The sequence below is a fragment of the Helicoverpa zea genome, chromosome 3 (assembly GCF_022581195.2).
Source record: "Helicoverpa zea isolate HzStark_Cry1AcR chromosome 3, ilHelZeax1.1, whole genome shotgun sequence".
NCBI lineage: Eukaryota > Metazoa > Arthropoda > Insecta > Lepidoptera > Noctuidae > Helicoverpa > Helicoverpa zea.
In genome coordinates this window covers 3,372,965-3,393,028 of record NC_061454.1, presented here as the reverse complement: position 1 = coordinate 3,393,028, position 20,064 = coordinate 3,372,965, and the positions used below count along the sequence as shown (strand labels likewise).

The following is a 20,064-nucleotide window of genomic DNA, read 5'->3' as shown; positions in this document are numbered from 1 at the left end:
ATATTATTTACATTAGATGCTTTTTTATCTGTTAAGTCTAATTATAGTCTATGGCTTCCCTTCAAAAGTTTAGTGATGGACTTAGTTTTATCAATAATATCGATTCTATTGATCGATTCAGTAATAATTTAGCTCAGAAAATATCGCTTTAGAAATACAAACTCGGATAGTTGTTTAGCTTGCTGTTTTTCAGGTGACAAAGGGTTATTATTATTATTATTTGTATGTCTCTAACCGACCACGGGACTACAGAGTCCCGGCTTTTTGGAAGGCGAACGTGGGGCCGAAGCCAACACGCTGAAGCCCTTTTGAGACAACTTTAATGAAATGGTAACACAAATATTATTATTATTATTTTAAGTTTTACATTACTTAACAATTTTTATTTTACTAGCCTGTACCTGTACGTTTAAACTGTCTTTTGTTAAAGTCAAAGCTCTTTATTCTGTGAACATAGCTGTAAATATATATGTAACTAGCTTCCTCTTCAAAAGTATGGGATAAAAACTATCCTATGTTCTTTCTCAAGGTCAACTCTATCTCTGTATCAAATTTTATTAAAATCAGTTCAGTGGTTTAGATGTGAAAGCGTAACCGACTGACAGACAGAGTTACTTTCTCATTTGTAATATTAGTAGGGATAGGAAAAAGTTGTTCACATAAATGTAGTATAAAAGCAATAATGGAGTAAAATGGCATAAGCATATCATAAGCGAATTCTTAGGAGTAATAAATGTAATTTTTGTTTATTTACTTTAAATCGATTGGTTGAATGCACTAGATTGGCATTTGATTTGTATTGTATGCTCGAGCAACAGTAGCTAATTTAATAGTGTGTCATAGACATGGGCAAAATGTGTCATTGAAAAGAAAAGATAGATATGCATCTTTCAATCACTGGGATATGAATCACTCTTTCATATCTTTATATCAGTAGCTCAGTATAACTCAGTAGCTCGTTTAAACTCGCAACTCGTGTGCGGCTCACTCATTCAAATAGATCATTCAGATATAGTGATAGGTTGGTTGTTGTTTGCATCTTTCTGATATATTGAGCGGTTGCGATTGAACAACTTTTTTCTAATTAAATAAAATACTATTCTTATGACTGTAGGTACAACCTACTTCTTTTATGTTAATTAGTTCAATGAATAGTCAATCGCAATCTAGTATTGAGTATAAGCATTAGTTTAGTAAGTATTAGAAAATAAAAATAGAAATAGCCTTCTGATTTCCTTTCATACTTTACACAGGCTTAGGACTGTCTACCTACGAAATTATTTACGTGAAAATTAAATTTTAGTTCAAAATGTGTATTTCGAGGCAAAACATGTTTGTTCGGTAGGCGGTAAGTTTTCAATACATTTGACAAGATTATAATACCGAAATATTCACTAAGGACAAACAATTATAAGCCTTATGCGTGAGCAATAGAGTTAACAACTTATTATTGGGTGTCAACTTATTGTGGTCAAAGTAACGACATTCGTAATCGTATGGGTGCGAGCGAGACGGCTCGCTTGACGTTCAACCAATGGCGCGCGACGAAGCTATCCGACGCCACAGATTAGTTAGTACCCGACGCGATGACCGACGAGTGAGTGAGGTGTAAAGAAAGATATACTGAACTACTGACACATTCGGATATGTAAAGATATGAAGAGTGATTGATTCAAATGGAATGATTCATATCATTTGTATCTATCACTCCTGAGTTACCCATCTCTAGTGTGTCATGAATGAGCAACAGTGCGCAACACTATTGACAAAGATGCTGTGCCAGTGAGTGTCGACTTGTCAAAAACAGATTTGTTTAGAATTTCTAGAAAGAGAACCTTTAATCTTGTGAATTATTACCATATGTGTGGCAAGCAGGGTTTTACTAGTTTGTAATAAGTTGATCCCTGGAACTGATCACAATGTCTCAAAGGGATCCAGGACCTATACCCAATAGGTGGTTGAGATGCCCACGAAAGGCAACGGGACTCGTTGCTGATAAGTTTATGGCTTTCAAGACTCCTTTGGGATCTCAATTCAATGACAAAGTACCTGAAGAAAACCGTTTCACGCCATCCATGTTGTTTGTTTACATGAAAAGCATGAAAGTGAGTCACGTTTCTATGTCAGATTTTTTCGCATTTGTTTTGTACAATATTCAGTTAATTTTACGTTTTCTATGGAATTTTCTGGATCAAGAAACCAAGTTTTGTGTTTAGTTACTAAAGAATTACCCAATACACAGTTGACCTACATGGGCCATTAAAGAAATTGTCTCCTAGTCATGAAAATCTATTTTTAGTTTTAAATGCTGATTAGCAACTCTTCACACGCATAACAAACGAGTATATTTAAATTTGTACTTAAATCAGTACTATTCCTACATATTGACCATTGCATATTGAATTCAGCACTTAAATCCTTTTTAGATCCAACTGGGTCTATGGATTGATCTGACAAACACCAGTCGGTTTTATAACAAAGCAGAGGTAGAAGAATCAGGTTGTAAGTATGTGAAAATGCAATGCAGAGGACACGGAGAAACACCTTCACCTGAACAGACCAGGTGAGTTTCTCTTCCTGCTATATATCCTACGTGGTGTAGGGTTAGCTTTCCTGATTATTCTTTCTCCACTTTTACGAAGAGGCTGCTATATAAAATTAGTTGAAGAGCAGAAAGAGTATTGCAGTAGTGAAAATTCAATACATATTTATGTGTTTAATGGCTGAGTAATCATTTAATTAATCTTAGAATTTAAGACACTGATCTCCATATTGTAAGCCACAACCTTATCTGGTAGACATTTTTAATTTGATTTTAGAGGAAAGTTAAAAACTTGTACTATACCTTTCCTATTATATCCCAGCATAAAACTTAAGACCTGTTTGTAGATAATAGCAGACAAAAACTATATAAACAATTTAAGTTTTCATAGAAAATTTTTTATTCTTCATCATGATTGCTATTATGTCTACATTCTAAAAAATCTCAAGTATATAAACTCCTTTTCAGAGAATTCATCAACTTGGTAGCCAGATTTATAAGCCAGAAGCCTCTAGAGTTTATCGGTGTGCACTGCACCCATGGTTTCAATAGGACCGGCTTCCTACTTGTTTCATACATGGTGGAACATTTGGACTGCAGTGTTCAAGCTGCTATCAATGAATTTGCTAGAATGAGGTATGTGTTTAGAATAGATAAATAAGTTAATGTGTTTATTTTTCTCTGTACGTTATATTTTAAAATAAACTAAATCTATATTTACATTAAAAAAAAGAAAACTTAAAACTAATAAAGCGCATCGAAAAATTTATCCTCATCGCCGTCACCAGTAGTAATTAATATGAAATATGCTGTTATATTGGAAGCATGTCATCCCATACATTCAAATATGACTAACACTTATTACATAGTGTATAGTATCTATTAATGAGTAGTTTATTTGTAGCTATTTAGTCCTAAATCCTTTAATAATTATTTCAAATATTTACTACTATTAGTGTGAATAGTGTGCATATGTAATTCATAAACAATTTTTGTGTCCATGCTTTGGTAATTACTTATGCCAATTTCTGCATGGCTGCGTCATCAATCTAGTGGTTGCAAGCGTGACTGATGAGCACGAGGTCTTGGGTTCGATTCCCGGGTCAGGCTGAAATGAGTCTTTGTGGGTTTAAGAAACTTTCATAAAGCAGCCATTAATCTGGAAGTTGGTGATTGATACACCTGTTCATCTCTATCTCTAGTCAATGCAAATTATGTATTTGCTATTACTTAGGCAGATGATACTGGGTTAGTTTTCATTATACTACCTTCTTATTTTCAGGCCCCCTGGTATATACAAGCAGGATTACTTACAAGAGTTGTTCCGTCGATACGATGAGATAGAGTTAACCCCCGCAGCACCCGCCCTGCCTGATTGGTGTCATGGTAAGTTATTGATTATGTTATAGAAAATATCTACGGCATAGGAACATGAGTCTTTTTTGTAGGTGCATTTTATTTAAGACGCTGAAGGAGTAATAGTGTATTAATGTCAATACTTATTAGATACTAGATCAAGTGCCCACTTGATCTACTAAACTGTTGTAGTACTAACTACTAAATATTTACGTAAATACACTATTACTCCTTCAGCGAAATGTAATTAGTATTTTAGAGTAATGTAGGTACATTACTCTGCTTAAAAAACTTTGCTTGTATGGATAAACTCAAAAACAACTGGGCCGATTTTAAAAATTCTTTCACCATTAAAAAGCTATATTATCCACGAGTAACATAGGCTCTATTTTATCCCGGTGCGGGCAGTAGTTCCCACGGGACGCGGGTCCGCGGGAAAACGGCTGATGATGAATATAATGCGAAATATGTAACTTTCAGAAGAAGAAGAGGATTTCGATGACGATGTACCCAGTAATTCTACAAACACCTCAACATCCAAGTAAGTTATAGATAAGGTTTCCATTCTAGCAATCTCTTATAAGTCCGTTTGATAGATCGGCAAAGCGTGGCAGTTATCTGAATATCGTACGAGTGCGAAAAACGGACGTGCCGGAGGCCTGTGGAGTCAAAAAAATATTAACAACAAAATTGACGATATATTGAAAAATATGTTTTATGATAACAATGGAAAAAAAAAACGATTTAAAGTTGAGGAAAGCAGCACATTTATACCCGCACATGAAAAGTCACTCAGCTGATGTCTTTAATTTTTGACTTCGATAAAAGTCACTTGATATTTATGAATTTATTAAAACCAACTTCTTCATCCCCAGTCCACGCAAGCACAAAGGCAAAGGAAGACGGGAAACCACCCACAAGAAGGCCACATTCATGCCAGGAGTCAGAGGCGTAGAACCCTTCGACACCCAGCCTCGGCTCAGTGAAGTACAGAAGAAAGCCCAGCAGTTCTGTGAGTGGAATACCACTGGGTTCCCGGGTTCACAGCCCGTGTCTATGGATATGGTGAACTTGAGGAAGTTACATGAGAAACCTTATAGGGTCTCGTGGAAGGCTGATGGTGTTAGGTAACTTTTATTTGTTTTTTATTTATGTAACTAGCGAACCGCCCCAGCTACGCACGGGCCAATGCTGATACTAAATAGCTACTATAAACTCAAACTCAAAAACGTTTATTCAAATTAGGCTGATAAATCAGCACTTTTCGGACGCCACAAAATTTTTCAAAAGACAGCCCTCAATACGCCCACCCTTCACTACTTCCTGTGTTTTGCTGGGAAGAAGTGGCGCAACAAACTCCTTAGCAACACATATCTGTCTATAGGTTAGAAGAACCTTTCAACAATGTTTTTTTTATGTTTTAAAACTATTTTTCTTAAGGTATATGATGTTAATCGACGGTGAAGGCGAGGTGTACATGTTGGACCGAGACAACTGCGTGTTCAAAGTGTTCGGCCTTCGATTCCCGCACAGAAAGGATCTCAGGAGACATTTGAAGAATACTCTACTTGATGGCGTAAGTTTGTCCTTGCTAATATTGTTACTTACTAAGAAAATAATTGTCGGTCACTAAGTCAATTTGTGCACTTGGAGAGGCCTATGTCCAGCAGTGGACTGCGATAGGCTGATGATGATGATGATGAAGTCAGTTTGTTGCTTTGAAATTTTGCTACATCGATTTAATTCAGTAATAGGTCTTAGGGCAAAAATGGTTAAAAATAATAATAAAATAATAGTTATTTGTTCCTTTGTAAGCCTTAATTCCTAAACCCAAAAGACTGCGATACTACTGAACCGATTTAAAAAATTATTTCTCTATTGGGAAGCTACATTATCCCCGGGTGATAAAGGCTATATTTTGTCTGGGTTCAGGAAGGTGATCCCCCGGATGTGGGTGAAACTTTCAGTAATTTCAAACAAATCAAATAAAATAATGTTAATTCTGTGTTAGGTAGAGTCTGTCAAGCGAGTCTAGTCCCATGAAAAAGGCGGCAAATTTAAAAAAATTAAGCATGACCACCCCAATAATACTTGGAAAAACCTAATTTGATCCTTGAAATATTTTTTTTATTAATTAATTTTTCATTTTGCTCCAAATCCACCCACTTCTGCCACATTCTCCAGATTTACTGTAGGTATAGAAAAAAACAGAATACCTACTGTTATTATTATTGTATTTAAATACCTATCACGAATGTCGAAAACGATAATATTCGAGGCAAAATACTAAAGTATCAAAATTACAGTGTCATACTAACCTACACAAAAGAACAATTGACTATGACATTTGTCGAACGTTTGACAGATATTGAGTATTGCCATGCGAAAAGTTGTAAATAATGCCAGGGTCTACGTTCATTAGACAGACGCTACAGTCAACTTCAGATCAGTGGAAACAGTTTTATAGGAAAATCGTACTTATTACTATTGAGTTAAGGTGCATGACAGTTAACACTGATGTGCAGTCTACTGTACTTATATAAGTATTGATTAATAAATCTATAACAATTTGCAGGAAATGGTGATAGATAAAGTGGACAACAAGGACATACCTCGATACTTGTGCTATGATGTCATCAGCTTCGAGGGGACGGACACGGGTAGAATGGAGTTCTATCCAACTAGACTGAGCTACATTGAGAATGAAATCGTTAATCCTAGGTATATGTTATTTTTTTATTTAAATAGTTTTTTGGTGATATTCTTCTAAAAATATGCATTACTTATTATAGCTCCATATTTGGCTCATGGCTCCGTGAATAGGGTATAGCAGATTCCAGCACTTTCATTCGCGTCCCGGGAGAACTTCTGACGAAATAAAGCCGTTATTTCCCAAGTCACCGTTGGGAAGCTATGTTGGGACTATCCCAAAGGATAGTTTAGCTGGGTTCAAACAAAAAAAAAAAACACTTTATTATTTTAGTACCTATAGCCGCGAAGGTGCGCTAGGGGTATTACCAAAGCTTCGGAATTATATTCGAAGTTAATAGCGAACTGCCATTAAGTTTCCCTTTTATACATTGCTAATATTTCCTGAATATCTATACTCACATTTTGTACCCCATTTCAGGCACCAAGCTATGAAGGAAGGTAAAATCAAAAAGGAACAGGAACCGTTCAGTATACGGCTGAAACAATTCTGGGAGCTGCCGATGGCCAGACAGCTGTTAGGAGAGAAGTTTGCTAAGACATTGTCACATGAGCCCGATGGACTTATATTCCAGCCTTCTAAGGAGGTTAGTGACAGAGTTTATTATCGAATTTTAGTCTTATGTCGTAAAAATAAAGTTGAAAATAGAATATCATTGTTTTGGAACAAGGAACGTCAAAGTCAATGAAAAATAAAGTTTTAAGGTGTCGCAATTTGCTCCATATCTATAATCAAAAATTACTTACGGTGCATCATTTAACTACAATGATAAGTCAATAACCAAACCATTTTCAGTTATCAAATCACTGATGTGACCAATGCAAGTACACGGCTGGTTATTGTTATAGTTAAATGGTGCAGCTCAACCTTCTTTAGTTTATTTATTGTTTATTATTTTACCGACGTAATTATCAACTTTTATGCTTTTTCAGAGGTACATAGCCGGCCCATGTGAAGATGTGCTGAAGTGGAAGCCAAGTCACATGAATAGTGTAGACTTTAAGTTAAAAATTGTTACACAGGGTGGACAGGGGTAAGTTTTCACAAGACGATGATTTTTTAGGCAGAAAATAAGCATGTTTATACAAGTAGGTCTACCTTTTTGGGAAGTCAAAGTTTTCTTTCAAACTGTTATCCAAGAGGCTCTTGGAGAGGTCATAAAATAAACTACCTCTTTAAAAAAAAAAGCCAATACTGGAAATGAACACACTACAAGATAATAATCATGATGATTTAACGTTTCCAAACTGTTTTTTTTTTTGTAACTAAAATGGCCAAAAAAAAAATTATTATATGACCCAATAAAAAAAATATCCTTCATTCATTTTTGCTTTCTCAGAATTCTGCCAACAAAAGTGGGGTACTTATACGTGGGTAAAATGGACCAGCCCTTCGCTTCAATGAAAGTGACGAAAGACATCAAACACCTCGACAATAAAATTATTGAGTGCACCTTCGAGAACGGACGCTGGGTCTTCATGAGGGAGCGAACTGACAAATCTTTTCCTAATAGTTTTAATACTGCGTCTTGTAAGTATAGTGTTTTTTTTTTATTTAAGTTATTTTGTTATTGTATATAACTGTGATTGTGTTACTGGGGAAGTAAATAATAATTTGTGTTTTTTTTTTGACTGCGTTATTAGTCAAGTTCGCCTTGTTGTCATTTTATTTTTTCTAGCTATTATTTCTTAGTAGCATTAAAAAGAAATATTTGGGGATTAACCTCGATTCCGTAATATTCATTTCTTACATATAATCATTTCTTACATATAATAAATTTAGAATAAAATAGGCCTGGCCTATATATATTATATAGCAACTTTAATATTGACATCCTAAAATTTTCCTATTTATTTACAGCGTTAATTCTTGTGAAAACATCTTTTGACTTTATCTTTCATTTATTTTCTTAATTTGTTTTTCCCCAGCCGTCTGCGAAAGCATAAAGGACCCGGTTACCAAGGAGATCTTATTGGACTACATAGACAACCATAGATTCCACGACGATTCGGATATGATGCCGCCTCCCAAGCGCATGCGTCGATAGCCCAATATACATTGTAGACACGTAATAAAAGATGGCGTGATTGTCTTATTTTATTTATTTCTTATAACTGCGTAATTATATCAATTGTGTAGATCGAGATGTGATCTAAAATTATTTATTGACATTGAAATACCGAAAATTAATAAAAATAAAAAAGAGAGTAATGAATTTCTATTCATGCGTTTCTACAGTTCTTGATCTCGTGAATAGCTATCATATCTGGTTTTGGCTCCTTGAAGCCTTATTTATTGTATTGGTGCAGCTAAATTATTAATTAAGATTATAAATTAATTGGCTAGTAAATGAATCATTGAAATGTATCTTACCAGCAAGGGTCTGTTTCATAACTACAAAGTGTTATCTAATCGATTTAAAATGTGTGTAATAAGTTATTTAATTTAATAATGAACTTATTCAGAGCTCTATGAAGGCAACCGCTGATTGGGCCATAGACAAATCCTCTTGGTGTTACCACTCAAAAATAATGACAATCGAGCTATCAATTCACTCATTCATGTTGATAAATATAATTTAATAAATAAGTTACTTATGTAATAAAATAGTTTATAAGAGCAAGGACATAACATCCATGAAACCTTGTCATATTTTTTCGAAATTCACATTGTTGTGTTTTCTTTTTTTTGAAAATGGAATGTTATGTTGTATTAAACATTATGAAATAAAAAAATGAATGGATAGTTAATTTATGGAATACTTTTTTTTATTTTCTGCTAATTTCCACGATATATAACGTCTTTACACTATAGGCTGTGTATATATCATATAGTAATTCCAAACCTCTATGGTGGATTTCTGCTTCTAGGGACAGTGATGAGAGTCAGATTATAAAGAAAACCACTAATTTCAATAACAACATTGTAATACATAATATCGTTTCATTAGGTTTCATGGCACCAGTTCTAAATTATAAAAAAAACACCTTTTACCAGAATAACAATTAATAATACTTTTACCATTTGAAAAAAACATTACTAATAGCAACAAACCACTTACAATCAGTTTATTCAATTTTGACTCTTTTTACAAGTAAATAAAGTTCAAAATTAGTTGCAAAAAGGTTTGTTTGAATTCCTAATGTTATTTTTAAATGGGACTTTTTAAATTTCTATAAATTGCTTTCTACATTGCCAGCATATTGCCATCTAGTTTCCCCATCTGTAGTGGTACAATACAGTTTATTTTCTTTAGTTAATTTAGTCAGATGATGGTTGACATTATAAGCAGCTGCAGGCCACAAATTTTCAGGGGTTTCAGTATAAATTAATTTAACTAAGTCCATTTCGTTTAGTTGTTTTTCTTTGTTCTTTTTTAATGTTTCTAATATTTGGGCTTCTCGCTGGTTTCTATGAGCAATGTAGTATTCTATTTTTTTCATTGGGTCCTGAAAGTATAAAGATTTTTTATTAGAATAGTGGTATCAAAATCACAGTCAAATCATTTATTTCATTCAGGCCTTTACAAGCACTTATGAGTGATGCTTATGTAACTAAAATGGTATTCTATAGTCATGATTGGGGACAATATATTTTCTTTTTAAATAAGTGTGATATTTGAATGAATGAAAAACAACAAATATTATTTACCTCAATAATATTTCCATGTCCTGGATAGATAACAGAAGGCTTCAATTCTAATATTCTATTCAAACTCTTCATATAATTATACAAATCTTCAAACACAGCCGTTCCTTCTCCCAGTATACAGTCTCCACTAAACAGGATATTTTCTTCCAACAGTGTTAAGACTACATGGTCCGTAGTATGGCCCGGGGTGTGGTGGACCCTCACTGTAGCACCTTCCACCTTCAACTCTTGCCCATCAGTCAACCAGCGAATGGGATATATTTGTGAAAGTTCATCCTGGTCATCGTCAGGACTTCTTCTGTACTTCCATACTTTTGGTTGCTCTGAAAAAATATAATATAATTACCTAGTTTTGCAATATTAACTTGTTGCCTGTTACTATAAGACAATTTTGGTGACCTCTAACTGTATGGGCCACAATCAATTAATATCTTATCAGTAACAGTTTTTCTAGGTTGATATGGACAAAAATATAAATCTGAAGAATATGACAATAGTATTTTTTCAAATGTTCTACAAGTTTCTGCGTTTGGTAACTTTTAACACAAAAAATGAAAAAATCTTACTAGCTATAGTGCCATACAAGTTCTCCACTCCACCGATATGATCATGATGCCAGTGAGTCACGACTATATGCTCGATGTTCACTTGTTCGGCCTGCACAAGCTCTGCTAATTGGCTCTGGTACTCTTTCACGTCTTTGTCACCCGTATCTAAGAGTATCCGACTGAAAAATACATAAATATTTATTTAAAAGCAACTATCATTACAGGGTTTACCCAACCAAGCTATAATATAATAATATATGTAAGTATAATAACATATGTAAGTATCTATTCAAAGAAATTGATGTGGAAGGTTAAAAATCTCCTTACTTTTGCCCAGTCCCCAACAAATAAGTGTTGGTGCCCTGCAGAGTCATAGGACCAGGGTTGCAACCTAAAATCCTTATAATCCTCGAAGTGAGCTTAGACACAGCTGGAATGACAGCGGCCATTCTTTAATAGAGGCTCAAAAAAGTAAAATAAGTGATGAGATAACGTCGGTTTTTATGACAAACACGCAAAATACTCTGGAAAAAATATTATTGCAAATATGCACTTTTATTATACCAGGTCAAAGGTGCTATGCTAATAAAGTTAATTAATATTCATGAACACATTTGTAAAACACTGAATTTAATTATTTTTTTGGGATTTTTTATAATTTTTATTTTTATCGGTGGACTTTGTTTATGGACTTTGACATATGCAAATGACATTTTCATTGTTTTGATAAGGCCAAGATAAGACTAAAATCGTTCTGAAAAAATAAACTGTTGAATTACAACGATGACGATAATAAATATTTACTAATTGTGCCAATAAACATGTCCACTTTTTGGCTTTTATACCATCACAGTTTTTCCATTACATAAACCGAATCGAAAGCTTCAATCGATTTACTAAATTCTCATCTCATCTTCGGTTCTGAATACAATGGAACGTATTATTTGTGTTGCAATTTTTTGAAACTTACCGTATATTGAGTAAATTAAAATTGGTTCATTCAAACATTGTAACAAAAGTGTCGTACTAGAAAATTATGTACAATAATCTTAACAGCAAAAAGCGTATTTCTGACAATATTTTACTCTAATTCGTAGGAATGAAAACATAAAAATTTAATTCTGTATGATTTAATTTGCCAGGAAGTGGTAAACTTTATTCTAAATTACGGCAACTAATTTTGTTTGAATTCTGTAAATGTCATTCACATTTTGAGTTTTGACACTTTAGAAAAGATGGCTGGTGTGCTGGCGAGAGTAATTCAGAGGACAAAATCGCAATTGGGTACATATTTGGAACTACTTGAACAAATTAGGATGTTTGGACATTAATAAAATGAAAGAGTACCTGAGAACCTCGAAGGCTAAAGTCGTGGACTAGTAAATAATTGTTGTTGTTGAGGTGCGCAGTGTGACTTACATAATTTTTACGTCTCGTTTTAGGCATTGCTGGCCCACTGGTGAGTGTCAGCAATGGTCAGAAGCGGTTCCAAGGTCAGCAACAGCAGCCTGCGGGCAAGGAGCGTGGTGGGCCACTGTCAGATTGTGACAGGGTGTTCACCAACCTGTATGGGCGACATGACTGGAGGTTGAAGGCTGCGATGTGCCGCGGTGACTGGTACATGACCAAGGAAATATTGCTGAAGGGCACCGACTGGATTGTCAGTGAGTACTACACCATACTTTCTGATAAATAATAACTATTGATTAGGTATTGCTTGTGAATGGTACTTCTAAAACAATCGCAATTCTACAGAGTTACAGCATAGTCTGTAAAATAGTCCATCATTATTATGGTAAAGTAAGGGTAGAAGGTAGTTTGTTATATAAAAATACATAAACACTAACCGTCTTACCACAAAAACTTTTTAACGTCAGTTTAAGACTTGTCTAAAAAAATGTCAAATTATGACGTTGACATAAGGTTCATTTTGGAGCCACATTTTTTTTAGACAAGTGTAAAACAGTTGTTAAAGTTTTTGTAGTAAGGCCATATCTATTGAATCCTAACCTTGAGAATCTATAGTCAAGAATTACTTCTATTTTAATGTAAATTATCAATCAAACTTTACTCAAAGAGATTTCCACATGTTTAGCTATTAATGAACCAGAATATGCTTATATCTTAATAATTAGATTAGATCTGGTAATAAATAACACCAAAAGATGGAATATGGAGCCATGTGTAAAATCAAACAGTATTCTTAATAATTCCATAATTGAAATACAATTGCAAATAGGTATTCAAAATATTAATTGGCACAATTTTTCTACAACCTTACTAATTAAGCAGTTAGACAACTTTTTGTTTTGGATTCTTTGAAATGTTATTATTGTGCAATATCAATTATTTAATTTTGAAATTGAACATATCTTAAGAATATCTAGTTGCATAACTGACCTACAAATGAATGTATGCATTTTTAAATACAAATACATTTTGTATGTGTGTTTCTTCAAAGTACAATCTTTAAGTAGCTGTTACCAACAGTTTTCCAAGGTAACTTCTTTGTGCATCTATGTAAGAAGTGGCCTATAGGCCCTCCTTGATGAATGGCTTATCAACCTTATATAGAATATCAAATCATACTTGTAGCTCCTGAGATTGGCATGTTTAATCAAAAATAAAATTAAACAATTAGACAAAATTTGATACAAATCAATATAATTTCGTAAGATATGTTCAAAGTAACAAAAAATATTGAGAATAAACGAACAAACTAAATCCTAACATTCCAGATGAACTGAAGGTGTCAGGTCTCCGTGGTCGCGGTGGCGCCGGTTTCCCTACCGGCATGAAGTGGTCATTCATGAACAAGCCTTCCGATGGACGTCCAAAGTACCTCGTCGTGAACGCTGATGAAGGAGAGCCGGGGACCTGCAAGGACAGAGAGATCATGAGACACGATCCTCATAAGCTGGTGGAAGGGTGTCTCATTGCTGGTCGAGCTATCGGAGCTATTGCTGCTTATATTTATATTAGAGGAGAGTTTTATAATGAAGCCAGTAATCTGCAGGTTGCTATTGCTGAGGTAAGGATTTTTTAGGTAGTTATTCTGTTATTTTATGAATAGAGTGTTAATTAGAATTAGATAACATAGGATGCTAATGTCATAGATGTGAAGGATTACAATAACAGAGTGCTTATATTTTTTTGCCACTTGACTTTGTATAAGAAATTTTTCATTGAACTCACCCAGGTACCCCTGACCACCTATTTTATCTACATTCATGCCAGTATGGCATCATAAATCGTTTTCCTTTAACTAAATGCTAGTTTTTTAATATCAAGAGCTGCACAAAGCATCAATTAATTCAGTAATTACAGAACCATTATTAATAGAACTCACCATTTAATTCCAGGCCTACCAAGCAGGTCTCATCGGCAAGAACGCATGCGGTTCCGGTTACGATTTCGACGTGTTCGTGCACCGCGGCGCCGGCGCGTACATCTGCGGCGAGGAGACCGCGCTCATCGAGTCCATCGAGGGCAAGCAGGGCAAGCCCAGGCTGAAGCCCCCATTCCCTGCCGATGTGGGCCTGTTCGGATGCCCTACGACTGTCAACAATGTGGAGACTATTTCGGTGTCACCAGTAAGTTTCAAATAGTAGCATACTATAAGAGTTTCGAGGGAACTATTGAGGGCAAGCCCAATCGAGCTTCCAATCCCCGCTGATGTGAGCCTCTTCAATGGGAATGCGAAAATCTCGACACACATTTATTTTGTGGGACAAAACTTCCTTCTAATTTGTATTGAATGCTAAGTCAAACTTTGACTTATTATGTATCACATGTAAAGACAACGTAATGCTGAAATGCCTCGTAATATTCGAATGCAATATGGCCCAAGACAAATAGAAATCCAAATATTCCAAATAAATATCCCACATACACTACCCAGCAATTCCATATAATCCAAACAAACATTCTTCTTCAGACGATCTGCCGTCGCGGCGGCGCATGGTTCGCCTCCTTCGGTCGTCTCCGCAACCACGGCACCAAGCTGTTCAACATCTCCGGGCACGTGAACACTCCCTGCACGGTGGAGGAGGAGATGAGCATCCCCCTCAAGGAGCTGATTGAGAGGCACGCGGGAGGAGTGGTGGGGGGATGGGATAACCTGCTGGCTATCATCCCCGGAGGATCGTCGACCCCGCTCATTCCTAAGCAGTGAGTATTTTGTGGGATGGTCAAATTTTATTGTCAGTAAAGTTGTACGAAACTGGTGGAAAGCATGGCATTTTGTCCAATATTTTGATGATGTTTCCGATAATAATATCCCACATTTGAAATAAAATTAATATATTATCTCCAATAGTATATTATCTCCAACACGTATTTCAATCAATGTACATGTACTAATATTATAAAGCTGAAGTTTGTATGTTTGCCTGAAAATCCGATTTGAACAAATTTTTCAGTGTTACATAGTCTTTTTATCGAGGAAATCTATTGGTTCCTTTTATCCGGGTTCGTACAGAAGCTCATACGGGACTCTGGTGAATCGCTGGCAAAAGCTAGTTTTGGTATAAAAGTGGCGCGCATTGCAAAAGCCCAATTGACTTACCAGAGTGCTGATTCCGAGTTTTGACAGCTTTCGCAACTCGATACGTAATTATAAGTCTATTGAAATAAAGAGTCGTATGCTACGTCACATTATTTAGATATGACATCTTCATTCATTTTGACGGTTAATAATGATTACACTCACAAAAGTGAGCTCAAGTGTAATACGACCAAGTACTGATGACAGTCTTTATTAAATAAACAATTCTAAGATAAGTGCTACGTGATTCAATGGTATGATACTCTTCGCATCGAAAAAGTTAACTTGCAAAACTCGCACTAGGCACTCTGGTCTTTAATATGAATTAATACAACCTTCAAATCTCAACACCAATATTTCATACATCAACAAGTCTTTTACCAATTTCTTCTCTCAACAGCGTCTGCGACACAGTTCTAATGGACTTCGACGCACTAGTAGCGGCTCAATCAGCCTTCGGTACCGCAGCTATCATCGTAATGGACAAGTCCACAGACATCGTGAAGGCCATCGCCCGCCTCATCATGTTCTACAAGCACGAGTCCTGCGGACAGTGCACGCCGTGCAGAGAGGGAGTCTCGTGGATGAACAAGATTATATACAGGTGGGTTGCTGGATAAAGTAGCTATTCTATCAAACAGCTGGCCCTTTGACTGAACAAGTCAATCAGTCGTCTAGTTTTATAAGTGAGTTACTCAAAACGTCATGCTACGTTCACACGTGCGCCGCGCAGCCCGGCGGGCTGCCTGGCGGCCTGCGCGGCGTGCAGCCCGTCGCGGGCAGGCGGACATTCAAGCTGTTCACACACGCGCGCCGTCGTGTCAGTCAGTGCAAGAATGGCGAGCAGTGAGGATCTCGGTGTTGTTGCTGTCATAGCCTTTGGCTTAACTTATTTTTATTGGAAAAAGAATCAAAATGATGAACGACGTTAACCATTCCGCCATGTTGTAATCTTCGATCGTAGCGACTTTCTTAGAACGTTTAATCGTCACGAAAGCGCAGGAGAGACTGACTGCCCGCGCGCGTGTAAACAGTCGCCGGGCGCCCGCACATTCATCCTTTGAACTTTGCCAAAAAACCGACACTCGACCGATCCGCGGCAATCACGGGCACGGGCGCGTTCACGGGCTCGGGCGTACCGTTTACACGCTCGTGAACGTGACTGTGCCCGTTGAATGTCGATTTGAACGCGCGCGTGTGAACGTACCATTAGACATTACAGCTGTTTGAAAAGTAACTGTATAATTGAAGTATTTCAACGCCCGTCACCGCATCGCATTTATGGCGTCAACCAGCCTGTGTTGTTTGTTTCAATATATTTTTTCCTTTTTTCGGTGTCTATTCATTTTTAAAAGTTTGCCGTTTTTTGCCGCCTTTATAAATATTTACAAAATTAATGCACACTGTTCTTAAAAACGCTGATAGAGGCGCTTGTGTACAAATGTTACAATTTTCTTTAACATAGCATAGCCCCTACTTTTTAGCACAGGATTTATAATACAAAATTTCTTGTCGTGAAACCAAAGCCACATTTTAAAATGAGTGTGCCGAAAAAAATAGTCCTTATCGTACCTGAATCTAAAGAACACGTGCGTCCTTTAAAATATGTAGGATAATACCTTTTTTGTCAATTGAGCGGTTTATAACAACCAAACAATATTACAATAGGAATTAAAACTTTCTTTCATTTCTTTATGAAAAAAATAAACCATGTGTAAATTAATGATGATTATTTTTTGTTACAGAATGGTCGAAGGAAACGCGTCACCTAAAGAAATCGACATGTTATGGGAAATCTCCAAACAAATTGAAGGTAAGATAATAGTTTATTGTAATTAAAATCAGCTATATTTGCGGCTGTATTTTGTCACCAAAATCACAAAAAGATTGTCACATGATATGTATTGAATCCTACCTTACTAATAGATATTATAAACACGAAAGTAACTGTCGCGCGTAAAGTACTGAAGTGATTTAAATGATAGTCTAGAGCATGAGTCAGGGTTACTAGCCCGAATAAATGACATACACAGGTCATGAAAAAAGTCATGGTCTACTTTTTATCAGGTTACGAAGTAAAGCTCGGGAAGCCGGGGAAACGGCGAGCAACAGCTAGTCTTGAAATAAATAGGCTATTGTTAATGGCATAGCAACTGTTCACAAAAATATTAAGTTTCAGCCCTTTTTCGGATCAAACATTTTTTAAAAACATTGTAGCTACAAAAAATACAACAATGACAAGAAATGTATACAAACATGATTAACATAAGCTCTTGTTTAAATACTGTTTGTTAAACTTTCACAAACAATCACTTTAATCCTAAATATCATGTTTTGTTTAAACAAAGGTAAAAAGTTTTGCATTTAAATATGAATTGAGCTACACAATGACTTACGCCCGTGCGACAGATTATGTACCTTATTTTGAATAAAACAATTAAATATTACAACAAAATACCTGATTTGAGGGCCGAAACTGAATGAATAATTCTTACTAGCCTTACTACATTTACTTCCTTACTAATATTGAAATCCAAAAGTAACTGTGTCTGTGCTTTCACGCCAAAACTATTGTCAAAAATCAAATCAAAAGTTCGAACGTCAGAAATTTACAAAAGGCAGCCCCCAAAACGCCCGCCCTTCACCACTTCCTGTGTGTTTTTGCTGGGAAGAAGTGGCTCAACAAACTCCCCAGCATTGATCCGATTTCAAGATTAGGCACATTCTGAACAAGGACGTAGTCTATTTTATATCTGGGTGCAGGAAGTGTATATGATAAGAATCGCTCTTAATTAAAATACGTATTTATAACTATTCATTTTGCCAAAAACCTATGACAAAGATAGAAACATTGATAATATTTTCCTTATTTTTTTGGAACTGTGTTCTTATCGTACATTACACTTTAGATACCTTAATACCTACTATTGAATCGCAACTGTAAAATTCAGGTTTCTACTCGTCTCGTAGGTATATCGTGAGGATTTTTTTTATCAACAAAAAGTAAAAAAAACAGCAGCAACGAAACCGGAATCATTTGTTGATATAGGTAATTGACATTTCAAAAGATTCGTGTACTACAGGATATTAAAAAATCTTTATTTTGAACTTTTGTTGTTGATTGCACATGCCGATCAATTTTATAATAGATTTCAGTATTGATTTTGCATTGGACCAATGTTGTCAAATTAAATAAAGCAAATAACACATTACAAGTGGTGAAGGGTGGGCATTTTGCGGGTTCGTCTTTCTGTACTTTTATTACGTTTAAAAATGCTGATTTTCAGCTTAGTTTCATTAAATAAATTTCAATTTCCCTAGGCCACACAATCTGCGCCCTGGGCGACGGTGCAGCGTGGCCAGTCCAGGGCCTCATCCGTCACTTCAGGCCCGAGCTCGAGCGTCGCATGGCGGCCTACGCCAGCGCCTACGGGCCCAGCAAGGCCGAGCGACTATACTAGACTACACTAGACTACTTACCACTTGTATCACTGACTCACTGTGTTATATACGAGCTGTTGTTTTGTGTTGGGGAGGGGAACGTACTGTAAGGGAAGTAAAGGTGATATTAGACACTTCATATTTCCTAGCCATGTGAACGTAGAATGAAGAATTCAGTGGAATGAACGTTCGCTCGAGTGAAGGGTCTGATACCACCTTTATGGACAGTTATTTTTATAAAATAAATTAAACATTGTTGGTATTGCCGCCACTGATTTTAAAGTCAAAAGAAAGTTTCAGGGGTTAAATGATGGATAGATAAAATAAAGAATTTGCTATTTGCAAAAAAAATGGTTCGAGAAGGTGAGATTTTTTAACAACAAAATTGCAATAGCATCACCATAATACAGAAAGCATCTGAAAAATGTAAAAATAACACAAATTTCGGCGAAATATTGGATAATAACATCGTACTACGAAGCGATAAGAACTGTCAAACTTTGATTGATATGATCGAATACACAAATAAATATGCAAAGAGAGTATTATTTTGAATACTTCAGTCAGAATTTGCGTCGTAGAATACTTTCAAAATATTTACATAAGAATTAAAAGGGTTTATAGGCAAGATGGCTATTTCACAACACATTGCAACAGTTTCCAACGTAGTTAGTGTGACGTCGAGGGCTTAACCTCGATAATTTGTCACTATCGCTATTTATTATATTTTTATCTTATTCCCTGGACTTTCTATATGATTTTTTTTATATTTTTTCCTGATAGTCCACTCAGAAATGTGCATTGTCATTTCCGTTTTTAAAGATTTTTTATCTGTGAAATACGAGATTGTTAACTGTACAGAATTTTGAACAATTCTGCGTTAAGTCAGGCTCAAGTTCACCGACAGCATAAACGTCATTAAAACAATAGTTTACAATGAATTTTCACTATCAGCTTTCAAAGTAAATAGTCATTTAAAGACGTTTATTTAGTGGGTAAAATTGGCCTCAAAATGTGTCTCATACATTAAATATTGCGCAGTTACCTGTATTCTTAACAATGTGGTCATCATGTACAATTATCATACAAACGAATATTTTTCCTGTACGTATATTTCATAACAGAGCTGCATACAAATTAATGTTACCTGGAATAAATTCACAATCTTTGACTCATATAACTACACCGTAATAATTCGCATACGGGTGATCAAGTAATATAGTTAATTTTGTATAATATTGTAATTAGAAATAAAATGTTCTGAGATTTA

The 20,064-nt window shown here is 35.6% G+C and overlaps 3 protein-coding genes across 3 annotated transcripts; 2 read left to right on the top strand and 1 right to left on the bottom strand.

The window, feature by feature from the left end:
• The first annotated feature begins 1,754 nt into the window (after positions 1–1,754).
• On the top strand, positions 1,755–8,696 carry LOC124645941 (mRNA-capping enzyme). The gene is made up of 12 exons (XM_047185924.1): positions 1,755–2,105; positions 2,427–2,563; positions 3,011–3,178; positions 3,825–3,928; positions 4,379–4,439; positions 4,774–5,025; positions 5,339–5,474; positions 6,474–6,619; positions 7,029–7,194; positions 7,541–7,641; positions 7,948–8,138; positions 8,537–8,696. The coding sequence occupies exons 1-12, from the start codon at positions 1,920–1,922 to the stop codon at positions 8,653–8,655; spliced, it is 1,767 nt and encodes a 588-aa protein (XP_047041880.1). The 5' UTR covers positions 1,755–1,919; the 3' UTR covers positions 8,656–8,696.
• Positions 8,697–9,517: 821 nt separating this feature from the next.
• On the bottom strand, positions 9,518–11,523 carry LOC124645942 (beta-lactamase-like protein 2 homolog). Its single transcript, XM_047185925.1, has 4 exons — positions 11,135–11,523; positions 10,826–10,986; positions 10,260–10,582; positions 9,518–10,057 (listed from the first exon to the last, which is right to left on the bottom strand). Exons 1-4 carry the CDS (start codon positions 11,254–11,256, stop codon positions 9,782–9,784), a joined length of 882 nt encoding a protein of 293 aa, XP_047041881.1. The 5' UTR covers positions 11,257–11,523; the 3' UTR covers positions 9,518–9,781.
• A 452-nt stretch (positions 11,524–11,975) lies between these two features.
• Positions 11,976–20,064, top strand: LOC124645899 (NADH dehydrogenase [ubiquinone] flavoprotein 1, mitochondrial). The gene is made up of 8 exons (XM_047185878.1): positions 11,976–12,091; positions 12,250–12,471; positions 13,546–13,838; positions 14,170–14,400; positions 14,745–14,977; positions 15,754–15,957; positions 17,099–17,166; positions 18,675–20,064. Exons 1-8 carry the CDS (start codon positions 12,043–12,045, stop codon positions 18,812–18,814), a joined length of 1,440 nt encoding a protein of 479 aa, XP_047041834.1. The 5' UTR covers positions 11,976–12,042; the 3' UTR covers positions 18,815–20,064.

Bases quoted from the DNA above. Each gene is read 5' to 3' on its own strand.
- LOC124645941 (XM_047185924.1), top strand. From the start codon at position 1,920: ATGTCTCAAAGGGATCCAGGACCTATACCCAATAGGTGGTTGAGATGC. The intron at 3,179-3,824 runs GTATGTGTTTAG...TCTTATTTTCAG, and splicing joins AATGAATTTGCTAGAATGAG to GCCCCCTGGTATATACAAGC. The intron at 5,026-5,338 runs GTAACTTTTATT...ATTTTTCTTAAG, and splicing joins TGGAAGGCTGATGGTGTTAG to GTATATGATGTTAATCGACG.
- LOC124645942 (XM_047185925.1), bottom strand. From the start codon at position 11,256: ATGGCCGCTGTCATTCCAGCTGTGTCTAAGCTCACTTCGAGGATTATA. The intron at 10,987-11,134 runs GTAAGGAGATTT...TGTATTTTTCAG, and splicing joins TTGTTGGGGACTGGGCAAAA to TCGGATACTCTTAGATACGG. The intron at 10,583-10,825 runs GTAAGATTTTTT...ATATTTTTTCAG, and splicing joins CTTGTATGGCACTATAGCTA to AGCAACCAAAAGTATGGAAG.
- LOC124645899 (XM_047185878.1), top strand. From the start codon at position 12,043: ATGGCTGGTGTGCTGGCGAGAGTAATTCAGAGGACAAAATCGCAATTG. The intron at 13,839-14,169 runs GTAAGGATTTTT...ATTTAATTCCAG, and splicing joins TGCAGGTTGCTATTGCTGAG to GCCTACCAAGCAGGTCTCAT. The intron at 15,958-17,098 runs GTGGGTTGCTGG...TTTTTGTTACAG, and splicing joins ATGAACAAGATTATATACAG to AATGGTCGAAGGAAACGCGT.